The 16,524-nt window shown below is 53.1% G+C and overlaps 1 protein-coding gene across 1 annotated transcript in view; it reads left to right on the forward strand.

Annotated features, from left to right (window-relative positions):
* The first annotated feature begins 2,700 nt into the window (after window positions 1-2,700).
* The window catches only part of CIBAR2 (CBY1 interacting BAR domain containing 2), a 46,129-nt gene continuing 32,305 nt past the window's right edge, over window positions 2,701-16,524 (forward strand). Inside the window, exons 1-2 of the mRNA XM_060254179.1 lie at window positions 2,701-2,769; window positions 15,336-15,570. Coding sequence (XP_060110162.1) covers window positions 2,750-2,769; window positions 15,336-15,570 — 255 coding nt within the window. The 5' untranslated portion in view covers window positions 2,701-2,749. The remainder of the gene's footprint in view (window positions 2,770-15,335; window positions 15,571-16,524) is intronic.

Genomic DNA, 16,524 nt, shown 5'->3' on the forward strand with positions numbered 1-16,524 from the left:
CCCCTTAGGGGTCGGGGGCCCTGCCTGCAAGTCAGGGGCAGTGCCCCCACCGGCCCCCCGTGGCTACAGGCCTGCCCCAACCTTTTTGACATTCTAAAACATTTGAAATTGGAGGGCGGTTGGATCTGGGAGAGGGCGGGGTTGGCAGGTGCTTAGACAGATAGTCAATACCTCTTTTGAGCTTTGGCCTTGCTGCAGTTTCCCATTCATTGGGGAAAACAGGTCTGGTAAAGAGAAGAGAGTGCGTGTGGGGGGGGGGGGGAGGGGGGGATGGAGGTTGAGTTTGCTGCAGCCTGTTCCCCAGATGCTCGTGTGACGGACAGCCACGTGGACACTTGGAACAAGCCGGTGGCAAGAACTAGCCATTGATCGAGCTGCGAGTCAGCAGAGTTGCAGGCGGTGTTCCTCCTAGGGTTGCCGGGTCCAATTCAAGAAACATCTGGGGACTTTGGGGGTGGAGCCAGGAGACTTTGGGGGTGGAGCCGGGAGACTTTGGAGGTGGAGCCAGGAGACATTGGGGGGGGGGGGCGTGGAGCAAGGTTGTGACAAACATAATTGAACTCCAAAGGGAGTTCTGGCTTTCACATGCCTTTTAAAAGCCTTCTGTCTATTCGGAAGTAATGAAGGATAGGGGAACCTTCTTTCGGGGCTCATAGAATTGGACCCCATGGTTTTGAGGAGGGGAGGGGCCTCAGCATGGTCCAATGCCCTGCAGTCTACCCTTCAAAGCACCCACTTTCTCCAGGGGAGCTGAGCTCTGCCAGCTGGAGGTCAGTTGTCAAAGCCGAAGAGCTCCAGGCCCCTCATGGAGGCTGGCTGGCAAACCTACTTAGAGGGGAGAAAAGCCCCAGTTGAATAAAAAGAGACTTCCTGCTAAGATTGCCATCCTTCAGGTGGGGGATGGAGATTTCCCAGAATTGCAATTAAGGTTGCCATGTCTGTGTTGGAAAATACCTGGAGATATTGGGGGTGGATCTGGGAGAGGGTGAGGTTTGAGGAGGGGAGGGGCCTCAGCATGGTCCAATGCCCTGCAGTCTACCCTTCAAAACACCCACTTTCTCCAGGGGAGCTGAGCTCTGCCAGCTGGAGGTCAGTTGTCAAAGCTGGAGAGCTCCAGGCCCCTCATGGAGGCTGGCTGGCAAACCTACTTAGAGAGGAGGAAAGCCATCCTTCAGATGGGGGATGGAGATTTCCCAGAATTACAATTAAGGTTGCCGGGTCTGTGTTGGAAAATACCTGGAGATTTCGGGGGTGGATCCAGGAGAGGGCAGGGTTTGTGGAGGGGAGGGGCCTCAGCATGGTCCAATGCCCTCGAGTCCACCCTCCAAAGCAGCCACTTTCTCCAAAGGAGCTGATCTCTACCAGCCAGAGATCAGTTGTAAAAGCAGGAGATCTCCAGGCCCCACCCGGAGGCTGGCAACCCTACACCCCAGGGCCTCCTTGTGTGGCTCAGGAGCGCATGGCCAAACAACGGTCTGCAGTTGGTATCTGGACTGCAACTCAACACTACATAAGAGAAGCCATGTTGGATCAGACCAGTGGCCCATCCAATCCAACACTCTGTGTCACAGAAGAACATAAGAGAAGCCATGTTGGGTCAGGCCAGTGGCCCATCCAGTCCAACACTCTGTGTCACATAAGAACATAAGAGAAGCCATGTTGGATCAGGCCAGTGGCCCATCCAGTCCAACACTCTGTGTCACATAAGAACATAAGAGAAGCCATGTTGGATCAGGCCAGTGGCCCATCCAGTCCAACACTCTGTGTCACATAAGAACATAAGAGAAGCCATGTTGGATCAGGCCAGTGGCCCCTCCAGTCCAACACTCTGTGTCACATAAGAACATAAGAGAAGCCATGTTGGATCAGACCAGTGGCCCATCCAATCCAACACTCTGTGTTACATAAGAACATAAGAGAAGCCATGTTGGATCAGACCAGTGGCCCATCCAATCCAACACTCTGTGTTACACAGTGGCCAAAAAACCAGGTGCCATCAGGAGGTCCACCAGAGGGGCCAGAACTCCAGAAGCCCTCCCACTGTGTCCACCTCGCCCCCAAGCACCAAGAATACAGAGCATCACTTGCCCCAGACAGAGAGTTCCAACAATATGCTGTGGCTAATAGCCATTGATGGACCTCTGCTCCAGATGTTCATCCAATGCCCTCTTGAAGCTGGCTATGCTTGCAGCCGCCGCCACCTCCTGTGGCAGTGAATTCCACGTGTTAATCACCCTTTGGGTGAAGAAGGACTTCCTTTGATCCGTTCTAACCCGACTGCTCAGCAATTTCACGGCGTGCCCGCGAGTTCTCGTATTGTGAGAAAAGAAGAAAGGGACTTCTTTCTCTGCCTTCTAGACCTTCCACAATATCAATCACAATGCGTTAAAAAAAAAAAAAAAGACACAACCCACAAGAGTAGCCCCATTGATTTTGCTCCTTGTCTTTTTGTGCAAGGAGTTTGGCTTTTTCAAACAGCTTTTTACCCGTGCTACATTAGCCTCAGCCAACAGCTCCTTGGAGGTTTTGGCCACAGGGATAGCCTCTCTCCAAGAGACAGTTACCCTTAGAAACCAAAGCCAGGCGTCTTCATCCGGGCAATGGCTGTGTTGGTGGGGTTACCATACCAACCTGGCCAGGAACTACACCTGAGCAGAGGCTGGTGGAGCCGCTCCTCCTTTGGTTCCCCAGGAGCTTGCCTTCTTGCTGCCGCAGTCGTCTTTCTGAAGACGGGTCCCCCCCTGCAAACATGAATCTCATCCTCTCCAGGTAAAAGGGGAGGCTTTACTGGCTCACTTCCAGGTGACGATTTTTCATTTTTACAGGAGGGATTGAAGCCCAGCCATTGAGTAGGGTTGCCAAACTCCAGGTGGGGGCAGGAGATCCCCTGGTTTGGAGGCCCTCCCCCCGCTTCAGGGTCATCAGAAACTGGGGGGGAGGGAGGGAAATGTCTGCTGGGCACTCCATTATTCGCTATGGAGACTGATTCCCATAGAGTATAATGGAGAATTGATACACAGGTATCTGGGGCTGGGGGGGGGGGCTGTTTTTTTTTTAGGTAAGAGGCACCAAAGTTTCAGCATAGCATCCAGCGCCTCTCCTCAAAACATCCTCCAAGTTTCAAAAAGGTTGGACGAGGGGCTCCAATTCTATGAGTCCCCAAAAGAAGGTGCCCCTATTCATTATTTCCAAGGGAAGGCATTTAAAAGAAGTGCGGTCCCTTGAAATGTGATGGCCAGAACTCCCTTTGGAGTTCAATGATGCTTGTCACAACCTTGCTTCTGGTTCCACCGCAATGTCTCCTGGCTCCACCCCCAAAGTCTCCTGGCTCCACCCCCAAAGTCCCCAGGTATTTCTTGAATTTGACCCGGCAACCCTACCCTTGAGAGATATTTCCATTCAGGAATGTGGCAGGGAGAGGAGGAACAAGTAACGATAAAAACATTTAAAACCATAACTATAGATAAACAAACAGTGTCTAGTATCAGTATTGGATAGATCCGGGGGGGCGTCCATGTTGGTCTGAAGCAAGAGAACAAAACGAGTCCAGTGGCACCGTTAAGACCAACAAAGTTTTATTCAAAGTGTGAACTTCCGTGTGCCGAACACATTTCCTCAGAATTGTATCAGCAGCTGAAACACTGTGTCACGAGCTGGGGCCAGGCCAGGCGAAGTCCAGAGGCAGTCCAAGGTCTGTAACCGGTGAGCAAGAGTGTCCAAGGTGCCAAAGCCAAATCGTTGTCCAGGTATCGTAGGTCAGAGGTTCAGAAGCCGTAGTCAGGGGGTCCAGAAGTCAAGCCAAGGTCAGGAGGTCCAAAGTCAAAAGCCGAAGTGGATGCTAGGACGTCAGGTAGATGACTAGTTGCTTCCACAAAGCCTCCTCCCAAAGCCTACAGCTATATAGCCCTCTGCTGGCTGTTGCCCGTTTGGGCTAATTGCTGGCTCAGAGAGGCAGCCAGGATCCTGTTGCAACTCAAGCATCCTTGCTCTTAAAAGGGCCAGAATCCTCTCAAAACTCAGGGCTCAGGGAGCGTCTTGCTTGTGAGCGTGCCGCCCTCCTCCGATCCCTGAGGTCCTGACGGAGGCGGTCACGCACACGCGCCACCCGAGAGGGCGAGGCAGGGGGGCTGGGATCTTCTCCAGCAGGAGGCAGGGGCACTGGTGCAGGTGGCAGGGGCACAGTTTCTGCTGCAGGCTCAACTTCCTCTACAGGGTCCCCAGCACCCATGACACTATCCCCCCCCCCAGGGCCCCCCTCCGTCGAGGGGCCTGGGAGGTCGGGGTGGTCGTTGTGGAACCGTTGCACCAAGTCTGGGGCATGAAGATTGTCCACGGGCTCCCAAGACTGGTCTTCTGGGCCGTATCCCTCCCAGTCCACAAGGTACTGGAGGCCTCCACGATGGTACCGGGAGTCCAGGATCTGCCGCACCTCGTATTCTTCTTCATCATCCACCAACACTGGTGGTGGTGGCGGTGGAGAAGGAGGCCGAGCTGGGTCAGGGCGTGCAGCTGGAACAAGGAGGGAGCGATGGAACACGGGGTGAATGCGGAGGTGGGGTGGCAACTGGAGCCTGAAGGCGACGGGGTTTATTTGTTCTAAGACAGGGTAGGGTCCAATGAACCGCGCATCCAGCTTGTGAGACCGACCAGGCCGGCGCAGGTAGCGAGTTGAGAGCCACACCTGATCCCCCGGCTGGATTGGGGGGCCTTCCTGCCTCTTCCGGTCCGCAGCTAGTTTATAGGCTTCCTTGGCCCGCTGTAGCTGCTCTCGGAGCAAGTCTTGGCTGGCGCGGAGTTCTTGCAGGTAGGCCTCAACGGCGGGGACATTCGTGGGTGGCAGGATCGCCGGGAAGAACCGAGGGTGGTACCCGTAGGTTGCAGCAAACGGGGTCATTTGGGTGGAGGAATGGACCGCGTTGTTGTATGCAAATTCCGCTAGAGGCAACAGAGTGGTCCAGTCGTCCTGCTGGTAGCAGGTGTAACAGCGGAGATATTGCTCTAGCGTGGCATTGGTGCGCTCTGTCTGACCATCTGTCTGTGGGTGGTAAGCTGAGGACAGGTGCACTCGAGTCCCCAGGCTGGAATGGAGGGCTTGCCAGAACCGAGAGGAGAACTGGGGGCCCCGGTCTGAGATCAGGTGGGCTGGGAGTCCGTGCAGACGAAAGATGTGTTGCAGGTAGAGCTGGGCTGTCTCCTGAGCTGTGGGAAGTTTCGGGCACGGAATGAAGTGGGCCATCTTGGTAAATAGGTCGACGACCACCAAGATGCACGTCTGCCCCTTGGATCGTGGAAGTTCCGTGATGAAGTCCATCGAGATGGTATCCCAGGGTCCTGAGGGTGTGGGCAAGGGCTGTAACAACCCCGAGGGTTTGGCTGGGACGTCTTTGGCCCGTCGGCAGACGTCACAGGAGCTGACATAACGGGCAACATCGGAGCGAACTCGTGGCCACCAGAATTCCCGTGTCAGCAAGTGGGTGGTCTTATGTTGTCCAAAGTGCCCAGCGGGTAACGCGTCGTGGGTCATGCGTAGTACTTCTGCCCGCAAGGGCCCGGGCGGCACATAGAGGCGTTCGTGGTGTAGCAAGAGGCCGCCTCGAGTCGTGAACTCGCCTGTTGAGCCATCTTGGAGTGCCTGGAGGTGTTGCTGGACCCAGGGATCATTGGCCTGGCTAGCACGAATGTCCTCCACGAGTGCTGGTGAAGTGGAGGTGGCTGCAAACACTGAGGGTGGCAGGATGGGAGCAGCAGGCACGGTCTCAGTCGAAACAGGAGCGTATTCCGGTTTCCGCGAGAGCGCATCGGCTTTCCGGTTCTGGGTATGGGGGATGTAGGTGATCTTGAAGTCAAAGCGGGAGAAGAATAGGGACCACCGGATCTGGCGCTGGTTGAGACGGCGGGTGGTCTGGAGATGCTCCAAGTTCCGGTGGTCGGTGAGCACTTGGACAGGGTGGCGAGCCCCTTCAAGGTAATGTCTCCAAACCTCAAAAGCCACCTTGATCGCGAGCAACTCCCTCTCCCAGATGGTGTAGTTCCTCTCTGCCGCAGTGAGCTGGCGTGAGTAATAGGCGCAGGGCTGGAGTGGCTGGGACGGCTCCTCGCGCTGGGACAGCACTGCTCCCAGGGCCACGTTGGAGGCATCAGCTTCCACCGTAAAGGGAAGCTGGGGGTCGGGGTATCTCAGGAGTGGCCCGGTGGCGAAGCGGGTCTTCAGGGTGGAGAAAGCGTTATCGGCCTCTGGGGACCAGTGGAAAGGTTCTTTGGGGCGGAGTAGTTGAGTCAGGGGTGTTGTCAGAGATGCATAGGCTGGGATGAATTGCCGATAGTAGTTGGCAAAACCAAGGAACCGCTGCAGGTCTTTGCGATTCTGAGGGGCCTGCCAGGTCAGGACCGCTTCCACCTTTTTCGGGTCCATGAGGACTCCCTGTGGTGACACAATGTGACCAAGGAACTCGACGGAGCGCAGGTCAAAGTCGCACTTCTCCAGCTTGGCGTAGAGGCCATGGGCTCGTAGGCGCTGTAGGACCTGGCGGACGTGCTCGGCATGCTGGGCAGGATTGCGGGAGTAAATTAGAATGTCATCCAGGTATATGATCGCGAAGCGGTCGAGCAGGTCCCGGAATACATCATTCATGAACCTCTGGAAGACAGCGGGGGCGTTGGTCAATCCGAAGGGCATCACCAGGTGCTCGTACTGCCCGTATCGGGTCCCAAATGCGGTCTTCCATTCGTCTCCGGGCCGTATGCGCACCAAATTGTACGCTCCGCGGAGGTCCAGCTTGGTGTAGATTTGGGCCCCCTTTAAACGATCCAAGAGTTCAGGGATCAGTGGTAGAGGGTACCGGTCGCGGATGGTGATCTTGTTCAGGGCCCGGTAGTCATTGCACAGCCGGAGCTCCCCGCTTTTCTTCTTCACGAAGAGGACTGGAGCAGACAGGGGAGAAGTTGAGGGTCGGATGAATCCGCGCTTCAGGTTCTTGTCCAGGTAGTCTCGCAAAGCTGCCAACTCAGGCTCCGACATTGGGTACAGACGCCCCACCGGGAGTTGTGCCCCAGGTACCAAATCAATGGCACAGTCATAGGGTCGGTGAGGGGGAAGCTGATCTGCTCCTGTCTCTTCAAAGACATCGGCGAAATCTGCATACTTCTGAGGGAGCTGAGGACCACCACTCGGGATGCCGGCTGCTAGAGTGGTGGGAGGAGTCAGATGGGGGCATGGGTCTCGGAAGCGTAGTTCTTGCTGAGCCCAGTCCACGATGGGGTTGTGCAGCTTCAGCCAGGAAAGGCCTAGAATCAGCGGGAAGCGAGGCATGCGGGCGACATCAAACTGCAGCTGTTCTTGGTGCTGCTGGACGTGGAAGGTGATGGGACAGGTCTCCTGGGTGACGGGGCCAGAACGGAGGAGGCGCCCGTCAATAGCCTCCACCAGCGTCGGAATCTCTTTTGGCTGCACTGGGATCTGGTGCTGCTTTACAAAGGCGGCATCTACGAAACAGTGGGCCGCTCCCGAGTCCAGCATGGCATACACGAACAGCCAGCGTCCATCGGGCAGATGGAGTTTGACTGGTAGCAGGAACGGGCCCGGGGTATCAGCCTGTTGTTCGGAGGACCCAGCTAGTCGCCCCAGGCTGGAGGGTCCACTTACGCCTGGGGCTGGCCTTTTGGCGGCGGTGGCAATGTAGGTCTGGGTATTCGATGTTTAGCAGGGCAGCCAGAGGCATAGTGGCCTGCCGTGCCGCAGTAGAGGCACAGGTTCTGCGTGCGGCGTCTGGCCTTTTCTTCTGGAGTCAGGCGGGGTCGAGCAGCTCCAAGCTGCATAGGCACACCCTCGTCTCTGGTACTAGCTGGGGATGGGAGAGGAGCCAAGTGGCATGGCGCAGGGAGCTGGCGCCCTCGGGTCTTGGCTTGGCGGCGACTTTCCAGGCGGCCATCGATGCGGAGGCAGAGGGTGATAATTTCCTGGAGCGTGGGGGGCCGCTCCACCCTGGCCAGTTCGTCCAGGACTTCCTCTGCCAACCCCTCGGTAAACTGGTCCATCTGCGCAGCCTCATTCCACGCCAAGTCTTGGGCCAGGAGCTTGAATTCGGTGGCATACTGAGCCACCGAGGACTGGCCTTGTTTCAGGGCCCTGATTTTCCGGTTGGCTGTGGCTGCTTGGACTGGGTTGGAGAAGGCAGCAGACAGGTGGGCCTCAAACCCCTGGTAATCAGTCAGTAGGGGAGAGGACCCAACCAGTAGGGGTGTGGCCCACTTGGCCGCCTGCCCCTTTAACAGACTAATGATAAAACACACCTTCGTCTTGTCATTGGGGAAGTCCCGTGCTCTTAGTTCAAAGTACAGCTGACACTGTGCCAGGAACGCAGGAAATTCTTCCACAGCACCCCCAAATCTGTCAGGTGGGGGAACTGGGCACTTGGCTGGAGCACTGGCTGCAGGCTGTTGCTGCAAGTGCACTACTGCCTGTGTCAGCTGCTGTACCTGGGCTTGGAGGGCAGCCAGTAGTCCTGCGGTTCCACTTGCTTCAGCATCCATCCTGTGGAATGGGTGTTTGTGTGGGTGGAAGCAATCTGTCACGAGCTGGGGCCAGGCCAGGCGAAGTCCAGAGGCATTCCAAGGTCTGTAACCGGTGAGCAAGAGTGTCCAAGGTGCCAAAGCCAAATCGTTTTCCAGGTATCGTAGGTCAGAGGTTCAGAAGCCGTAGTCAGGGGGTCCAGAAGTCAAGCCAAGGTCAGGAGGTCCAAAGTCAAAAGCCGAAGTGGATGCTAGGACGTCAGGTAGATGACTAGTTGCTTCCACAAAGCCTCCTCCCAAAGCCTACAGCTATATAGCCCTCTGCTGGCTGTTGCCCATTTGGGCTAATTGCTGGCTCAGAGAGGCAGCCAGGATCCTGTTGCAACTCAAGCATCCTTGCTCTTAGAAGGGCCAGAATCCTCTCAAAACTCAGGGCTCAGGGAGCGTCTTGCTTGTGAGCGTGCCGCCCTCCTCCGATCCCTGAGGTCCTGACGGAGGCGGTCACGCACACGCGCCACCCGAGAGGGCGAGGCAGGGGGGCTGGGATCTTCTCCAGCAGGAGGCAGGGGCACTGGTGCAGGTGGCAGGGGCACAGTTTCTGCTGCAGGCTCAACTTCCTCTACAGGGTCCCCAGCACCCATGACACACTGGAACGGGTTAATACACCTCCCCCAGAAGGTGTATTAAGAAACTAATGCCCTCATTTTAAACCCAGAGCTAATATTACAAAAGACTCCTATTTATGGCACTTCACACCTAATGACATAGACATCGATCTGCCATTCTGACTTATATTGCCCCCTCGTTGGTGCAGCCCAGTTAACATAAACTAACAATCACCAGACCCCAAATTGTGCTTCTTTTCATCTGCTAACAAACATCTCCACGATTTTGCATACTAATTCACTGCCAGCTTTCTCTGCATTTAGGGCTGCTTGCCATTTCACCCTGTTGTCTGATGGAAGGGTGCTTCTAGCACACGAAAGCTTCCGTTCTGAATAAAACGTTGTTGGTCTTAAAGGCGCAACTTGACGCCAACTTTGTTTCCCAAGAAGGGGTTTTGCATCCAGTGCAGCAGTAGATGTTAAAAATGACACAGAGGGGTGGGATGAACGGGCAAGGACTTGCAATCTTTTCGAAAAAAGGGTGTCCCAAAGTAGGTTTCGGAAAGTTCACAGCAAAGCAGGGGAAAGGCAAAGTGGTGCAGGAGTGAACAGTGATGCTGGATAGACGCTGGGGGGTGGGGCGGGGGAAGCCTGTCCGTTTTGGGAGCCATGGAGAAGCGTCCCGTAGGGGTGAAAGCAGTGCACAATAGCTTCAGCAAAGCCGCTGTATGTATTTATTTATTTTATTCGATTTATATCCCGCCCTACCCCACCGAGGTGGGCTCAGGGCGGCTTACAACACTAAAAGCTAACAAGGATCAGTTTAAAATACGTTAATAATTATACAATAAAATACGTTAATAATTATACAATAAAATACATAAAATACATAAAAATACATAAAACTCACATCAATATGCACTATGCTACCTTTCCCTTAATCAATCCTTCAAAAAATTTTCCAGTATTCAATAATCTGATGTTCGAGATTTAATATTCAGGCATTCCGATCACAATTAATTATATGCCAACCGGAAGAGGGCTGTTTTACAGGCCCTGCGGAACTGTTCAAGGTTCCGCAGGGCCCTCACCTCCTCCGGGAGCTGGTTCCACCAACAGGGGGCTGCAATCGAAAAGGCCCTGTCTCTGGTTGCTTTCAGACGGGCCTCCTTTGGCCCAGGGATTGTAAGGAGGTTCTGAGATCTGTAGAATCTTGCTTTCGGGCAACCATAGCCCAAGACGGCAATCTAGTAGAAGCAACAAAAGATAAAGAGTCCCTGCCCCGAGGAGTTTACAGTCTCAGACTCGACACAGAGGCTTTGCTGGGAGGGGAACTCAAAGGCTGCCGAGAAAGGGAGAGACTGAAGAAGGAATTCGAAGGGAGAGGGAGAGGTGAGCATCAAAGAAGAACAGCATTTCTTGCCAGGAGATGCTGAAGATAAAGTGCTGCCCTCTGCACCCCACCCCCCTTGGGATTCTTTGCAGCTTTGATTCATTATTTCCTGTACGAGGGTGTGTGGAGGCAACCGAAAGGGCTGGAGATCACAGGGAGAGAGAGAGAACCGGGATTGTTTGCAAAGCTTCACACAGTGGAGGGAGGGACTGTGGCAGAGCAACTGCTCGGTAAGCAGAAGGTCCCAGGTTCAATCCTCGGCATCTCCAACTAAAACGGCTCCAGGTAAGCAGGTTCCTCCGTTCCTGAGGACTGGAAGGTAGCAAATGTCACCCCCATCTTTAAAAAGGGTTCCAGAGGAGATCCGGGAAATTACAGGCCAGTCAGTCTGACTTCAATACCGGGAAAGTTGGTAGAAACCATTATCAAGGACAGAATGAGTAGGCACATTGATGAACACGGGTTATTGAGGAAGACTCAGCATGGGTTCTGCAAGGGAAGATCTTGCCTCACTAACCTGTTACATTTCTTTGAGGGGGTGAACAAACATGTGGACAAAGGAGACCCGATAGATGTTGTTTACCTTGACTTCCAGAAAGCTTTTGATAAAGTTCCTCATCAAAGGCTCCTTAGAAAGCTTGAGAGTCATGGAGTAAAAGGACAGGTCCTCTTGTGGATCAAAAACTGGCTGAGTAATAGGAAGCAGAGAGTGAGTATAAATGGGCAGTCTTCGCAGTGGAGGACGGTAAGCAGTGGGGTGCCGCAGGGCTCGGTACTGGGTCCCATCCTCTTTAACTTGTTCATAAATGATTTAGAATTGGGAGTGAGCAGTGAAGTGGCCAAATTTGCGGATGACACTAAATTGTTCAGGGTGGTGAGAACCAGAGAGGATTGTGAGGAACTCCAAAGGGATCTGTTGAGGCTGGGTGAGTGGGCGTCAACGTGGCAGATGCGGTTCAATGTGGCCAAGTGCAAAGTAATGCACATTGGGGCCAAGAATCCCAGCTACAAATACAAGTTGATGGGGTGTGAACTGGCAGAGACAGACCAAGAGAGAGATCTTGGGGTCATGGTAGATAATTCACTGAAAATGTCAAGACAGTGTGCGTTTGCAATAAAAAAGGCCAACGCCATGCTGGGAATTATTAGGAAGGGAATTGATAACAAATCAGCCAGTATCATAATGCCTCTGTATAAATCGATGGTGCGGTCTCATTTGGAGTACTGTGTGCAGTTCTGGTCGCCGCACCTCAAAAAGGATATTATAGCATTGGAGAAAGTTCAGAAAAGGGCAACTAAAATGATTAAAGGGCTGGAACACCTTCCCTATGAAGAAAGGTTGAAACACTTAGAGCTCTTTAGCTTGGAGAAACGTCGACTGAGGGGTGACATGATAGAAGTTTACAAGATAATGCATGGGATGGAGAAAGTAGAGAAAGAAGTACTTTTCTCCCTTTCTCACAATACAAGAACTCGTGGGCATTCGATGAAATTGCTGAGCAGACAGGTTAAAACGGATAAAAGGAAGTACTTCTTCACCCAAAGGGTGATTAACATGTGGAATTCACTGCCACAGGAGGTGGTGGCGTCCACAAGCATAGCCACCTTCAAGAAGGGGTTAGATAAAAATATGGAGCAGAGGTCCATCAGTGGCTATTAGCCACAGTGTGTGTGTGTGTGTGTGTGTGTGTGTGTGTATATATATATATATATATATATATATATATATATATATATATAGCCGCTGTGTGACACAGAATGTTGGACTGGATGGGCCATTGGCCTGATCTAACATGGCTTCTCTTATGTTCTTATGTTCTTATGTGTGAAAAACCTCAGCTTAAGACCCTGGAGAGCCACTGCCAGTCTGAGTAGCAGGCCTCAGATTCAGCAGGAGCTCACAGGAGCACAGCTCCTGGACCTTTCTGCGGGTTCCCCCTCTTCCTCCCCACCTACCTTGTCCGTTGAATAGTAGGTGCAGCTGCACAACAATCCCTGGATTAGGAGAGCGGGCAGCCAGCCAGCCACCAGGAGCTTTGCCACACCCCCAGTAGCCCTTCTTAACCCCTGGAGAAGCCCCTGCCACCCTTTCTCCACTTCTTATGTGATTTTGGGTGGCCTGCTGGCCTTTTGACGGGGCGGGGGTGGCCAAGGAGAGCCCCAGGCGAGCGAGGCCTGCTTGGGCTGGTTGGATCTTTAGCCAGTCCAAGCAGGCCTACTTCACCCAGGGCTCTCTTTTCTTGCATCAGGTTGGCTTTGGGCTGGCGGGGCAGCGGCATATGCTAATGAGTTATGCTAATGAGCTCCCCCACCTATTTTTCTACAAAACGACCCCTGCTGAGTAGACAATACTGACTTTGATGGACCCAGGGTCTGATTCAGTATAAGGCAGCTTCATATGTTCATATGTCGGAAGTACAGGCATGTTTAGGAAAGGGCGGTGAGAACTGCAGGCCTGAATGGCCGCAAAGTGTCCCAGAATACCAGGAAAATATTTCGCCGAAAGCCCTTGGCAGCCTTCTAACGGCGCTAGAACAGATAGATCCAAGCGGGCAGCCGTGTTGGTTTGAAGCAGTTGAACAAAGCAGGAGTCAAGTTTCACCTTTAAGACCAACCAAGTTTTATTCAGAACGTAAGCTTTCGTGTGCTCTCTAAGCGCACTTCATCAGATTAGGGGATCGGGTAGTGTGGGCTGAAACGCATGCTGTTTGTTGATTAAGAGGGCAAACTGACTGTGATCACATGGTAAAACAGTGTGGCTTGGCCATTTGGTCTGGATAGCCATAAAAGGTAATAAAGTCCTCTGGCAATGGGCGTTTCTGTAAATCTAGGTGAATCACAAAAGGACGTGCATTTCTTAGTTGTAGTCCACCTAATTTACTTATCAACATCAATCTATACATTATAAGCAGTACAGTACAGTGCAGGCACTCAAACAGTACAGGAGTTCTAGAAAACAACACTTTCGGTCCTCTTACTCCTCCTGGCAAAGTTGCGAGCCAGCAAGGAGAGCGTGACGCCTCTCTCGTCTGAAGAGGAAATACCCCAGAGAGAGCCAAGTAACATCCTCCCAGGTACTCACTCCCCACACATGTCCGAAGCAGCAAAGGCCGCTTTGGGAAACTCAGCAGCTGCTGGAGACATTTACACCCATGACGGCCATCCAGAGAGGTAGATCAAATCCAGATGTGCAACCAGCTGTTTTTTGTTCCTCCTGCGGCAGCCAGAACGCAAGACGGTGAAGCTTTCCCTGTCACTCTATTGAAGGAAAAGCTTCGCTTTCTGGACTGGAAGGGCGGCTTGGCCTTGCAGGGGGAAAGCTTCATGCCGTGTCCATCGTCTGTTGTGTGCCACCCAGGTTTATTTCGAAAGGACGGGAGGAGTCAGGAAGGAGTCGTCTAGAAGTTGGAGTTCAATAGGAGGAAATCCGTCAAAAGAAGACACTGTCGGACAGAGGACAGTGGGGCCAGAGTAAACCCGAGATATGGCAAAAGCCAACCTTCGCTTGGGCGAGATTATTCATTTAACTAAACCATTTATTAGGTGGCTTTCTTCCTTATGTAACTCAAGGTAGCTTAGAACATCAGTAAAGCACACAAAATAAGAAACATGCAAAACATAAAAACTAAACTCAAAAGTCACAACTCAGAACTCCGAGAAAACCTAACCAAATGTATAAATAAATAAATGCATAACCTTTAAAAAAACCATCCTGAAAATCAATGGTTAGGAGGCCAGGAACACCTCCCTGGGCAGGTTGTTCCAAAATCGTGGGACTACCACTGAAAAGGCCCTGTCTCCTATACTCACCACATGAGCCCTTCCCTGCAGTCTTCATTCCCAGGCAGGAACTTGTGGGAGAAGACAGTCCCACTGTCTTCTCACCAATCTCATCTTACTTTTGGGTTGCTATATTTCGGGGTGGCCAGACTGTGGCTCTTTCACACATACTGTGTGGCTTTTGAAGCCCCCACCAACCCAGCAGCCGGCTTGGAGAAGGTACTTCTCTCTTTAAATCACTTACCCAAGCCAAGCTAGCCAGCAGCTTGGAAAATGCATTTAAAGTTGCTTTCTTTCCACCTCTTCCCCCCCATCTATTTTCCTTCCTTCCTGTCTTGCGGCTCTCAAACATCTGACGTTCATGTCTTGCGGCTCTCAAACATCTGACATTTATTCTATGTGGCTCTTATGTTAAGCAAGTTTGGCCACCCCTGGTATTTATTGACACACAGGTTCTCTTAGTGGAATGGAAGCCATATGGTCCTATACCATCTGAAGGGCTGCAAAAGCATTCTGCTGGTTTCTACCTCCTGATCTTGGCCACAAGGATCACATGATGTGGCCCTCTTGGTGAAGCTGAGAGAGCTACTTTGGTGTAGTGGTTAAGTGCGCGGACTCTAATCCGGCAGAACTGAGTTTGATTCCCCACTTCTCCTCCACATGCAGCCAGCTGGGTGGAACAGGCTTCCTCCCTGGGAGGTGGTGGGCTCTCCTTCCTTGGAGGTTCTGAAACAGAGGCTAGATGGCCATCTGACAGCAATGAAGATCCTGTGAATTTAGGGGGAGGCGTTTGTGAGTTTCCTGCACTATGCAGGGGGTTGGACTAGATGGCCTTGGAGGTCCCTTCCAACTCTAGGATTCTATGATTTTAGGTCAGGGCTCAGAATCTGCCACTCTCAACCACCACACCACAATATCTCTCTGAGAAAAGCTGCTGGCCCCAGCAGTTGTGTAAGACTTGTTTTCGCCACAGATGACCATAAAAGTTTCCAGGAAGGGGAGAGACAATTCCTCAAAATTAAAACAAAGCTTACTCTCCCCCGCTGCAGGGACGGCCAGGTGAAGATGATGGAGAACGTGGTCACCAACGCCGAGGCGTACTTCGGCAAGTTCTGCACGCTGATGGCCTCTTACACCCGCAAGTCGGCCAAGTTGCGGGACAAGTCCGACCAGCTGGTCAAGCAGCTGATCGACTACAGCAACACGGAGAACCCCGAGCTGCGGACGGCGGTGAGGAACTTTGCCGAAGAGCTGGCCAAAGTCCAGGACTACAGGCAAGCGGAGGTAAACAGCCCAGCTCGAGCGACCCACGATCGGCACCGGCCCGAGGGCGCACGGAGCCCTAGGCGACAGGGCCGTAGCCAGGATTTTAAAAGTCAGGGGACCTTTTCCATCCGTTGCGGGGCTTGCCGCTTCTCGGGGTAGGGGCGAAAGCTGGAGGCTGTGAAAGTGGTCACGTCGAGGCAGTCGACCCTAAAACTTTGGAGTCAAGAAAGGCCTGCACTTTGCGTGAAAAAAGGGGGCGTTCCATCCACCTCCCTCTCCCATACCTGGGCACTTTGCAGCCAGCAGCTCCATCTGTCCCCCCCTCCCCTGCCCGTCCCACGTGGCTTCCTCCACTTCCCACTACTCCACCTCTGTCCTCTCCACTTGCTGCTTTTGCTGCTCAGCTTCCCCGGCTCCGGCTGCCGCTACTGACACTTTAGCAGCTCAGCCATGGCGAGAGAGGCAGAGAGCGCGAGAGAAAAGCAGGGTGCTCCCTGGAGGTCAGGGTGCCTTGTCTGGAAGTTAGGGGGCAGTGCCCCCTAGGCAGACTGATGGCCTACCAGCCCCCTCCACAGCGCCCCCTGCGCCTCCTTCCCCCTGCGCCTCCTCCTCCCTCCCTTCCCCAACCCAGGTCTATTTCAACGTCCGGAAGGGTGATCAAACGCCGCTCCGGGCTGTGGAAAGGTGGTCCCCCTGTGTAGGGATTAGCAAGCCGGCAACACTTCAGTAATTATAGAGTTAAGCTAGTTATTGTTAGTCAACTGGAAGTGACATGTGTTTACCGTAACCTCTCTGTTAGCTAGAGAGAAAGCCCCGGAAAGTCTGTAGGAGGTCTTAGTTAAATAACCAGTAATTGAGTGCTGTGATTGGAAATCAATGTATTGCCTATTCTGCATTTTATGGCATCTCTTCCTCCCTTTGTCTAAGTTTGGAGAAGAGAAGCCATTCCTAGCTTTGTACTCAAGAAGTAAA

This window comes from Heteronotia binoei, chromosome 14, assembly GCF_032191835.1.
Source record: "Heteronotia binoei isolate CCM8104 ecotype False Entrance Well chromosome 14, APGP_CSIRO_Hbin_v1, whole genome shotgun sequence".
NCBI lineage: Eukaryota > Metazoa > Chordata > Lepidosauria > Squamata > Gekkonidae > Heteronotia > Heteronotia binoei.